Raw genomic sequence first — 971 nt, 5'->3', positions numbered from 1 at the left:
AGCACCGCGGGGCGAGCGCCGGGGAGAGGGGAGCCCCGTTACGGGGTGGTTCTTCCTTTGTTCCCAGCGTTTCTAGTGGCCGGGGGTGAGCTCCTTTCTTTTCTCCTCGCTTTTGTGTTCCTGTCCTTAAGGCAGAGATGCGGAGTCACTGATTAGGGGGCTGGCGTCAGAGGCGTGCTGAGGTTCGGCACGTGGGAAGGCCGGGGCGAGAGGGGCTTGCAGGAAGACGGTGGATCTGGGGCTGCGCCACGAGCCCTGGCTGGGTTAGGAATTGCAGAGATTCGGGAACACCTCTCCGAGGAGACCTCCGGAACCCTCCGTTTGTCCGCTCCAGGATGAACGTCGGCGTGGCGCACAGCGAGGTGAACCCCAACACGCGGGTGATGAACAGCCGGGGGATCTGGCTGGCGTATGTGATCTCCGTGGGAGTCCTCCACGTCGTTCTCCTCAGCATCCCGTTCTTCAGCATTCCTGTGGTCTGGACGCTCACCAACGTCATACACAACCTGGTTAGTCAAAGCTTGGCCCGCTTTTCTCCCAGGGCCGGAGAGCACGCAGGCTGGCGTTCGCCGGGCACGGTTCCGTGTCCCCGGGCTACAGGGAAGCTCCTGGTTCCCCCGGGGCACCGAGGGGAAGGCTGGGGGGTTGGCGCTGCGGGGGAGCCGTAGCTGGTGAAGGGCCGTTAGCTCGGGAAACAGCTGTGACAAGGCACAAGCACGTTGCTGTCCCAGCGGCGGACTGTCCCCGGGCTCGCTTTACATCTCCTCTCCCCTCGAAACCTGCAGGTCATGTACCTGCTGCTGCACACGGTGAAGGGGACCCCCTTCGAGACCCCGGACCAGGGCAAGGATCGCCTCCTCACGCACTGGGAGCAGATAGACTACGGGACGCAGTGCACCTCGTCGCGCAAGTTCCTCAGCATCTCCCCGGTAGTGCTGTGAGTGCCGCTGAACGAGGATGGGGGGCATGGG

The 971-nt window shown here is 63.7% G+C and overlaps 1 protein-coding gene across 2 annotated transcripts in view; it reads left to right on the top strand.

Moving 5' to 3' along the window:
* The first annotated feature begins 18 nt into the window (after positions 1-18).
* The window catches only part of LOC103900391 (ORM1-like protein 2), a 1,825-nt gene continuing 872 nt past the window's right edge, over positions 19-971 (top strand). Inside the window, exons 1-3 of one of the 2 annotated variants that reach the window (XM_009281061.2) lie at positions 19-85; positions 335-509; positions 786-937. In XM_009281061.2, the coding sequence (XP_009279336.1) occupies positions 336-509; positions 786-937 (326 nt within the window). In that variant the 5' untranslated portion in view covers positions 19-85; position 335. Of the gene's footprint in view, positions 86-137; positions 183-334; positions 510-785; positions 938-971 lie in introns of those variants that run through there. The other variant, XM_009281060.2, reaches the window with a different exon arrangement.

This window comes from Aptenodytes forsteri, unplaced genomic scaffold (genome assembly GCF_000699145.1).
Source record: "Aptenodytes forsteri isolate BGI_AS27 unplaced genomic scaffold, ASM69914v1 Scaffold452, whole genome shotgun sequence".
Taxonomy (NCBI): Eukaryota; Metazoa; Chordata; class Aves; order Sphenisciformes; family Spheniscidae; genus Aptenodytes; species Aptenodytes forsteri.
The sequence above is the reverse complement of the archived record's forward strand: the minus strand, read 5'-3'. Positions and strand labels throughout refer to the sequence as shown.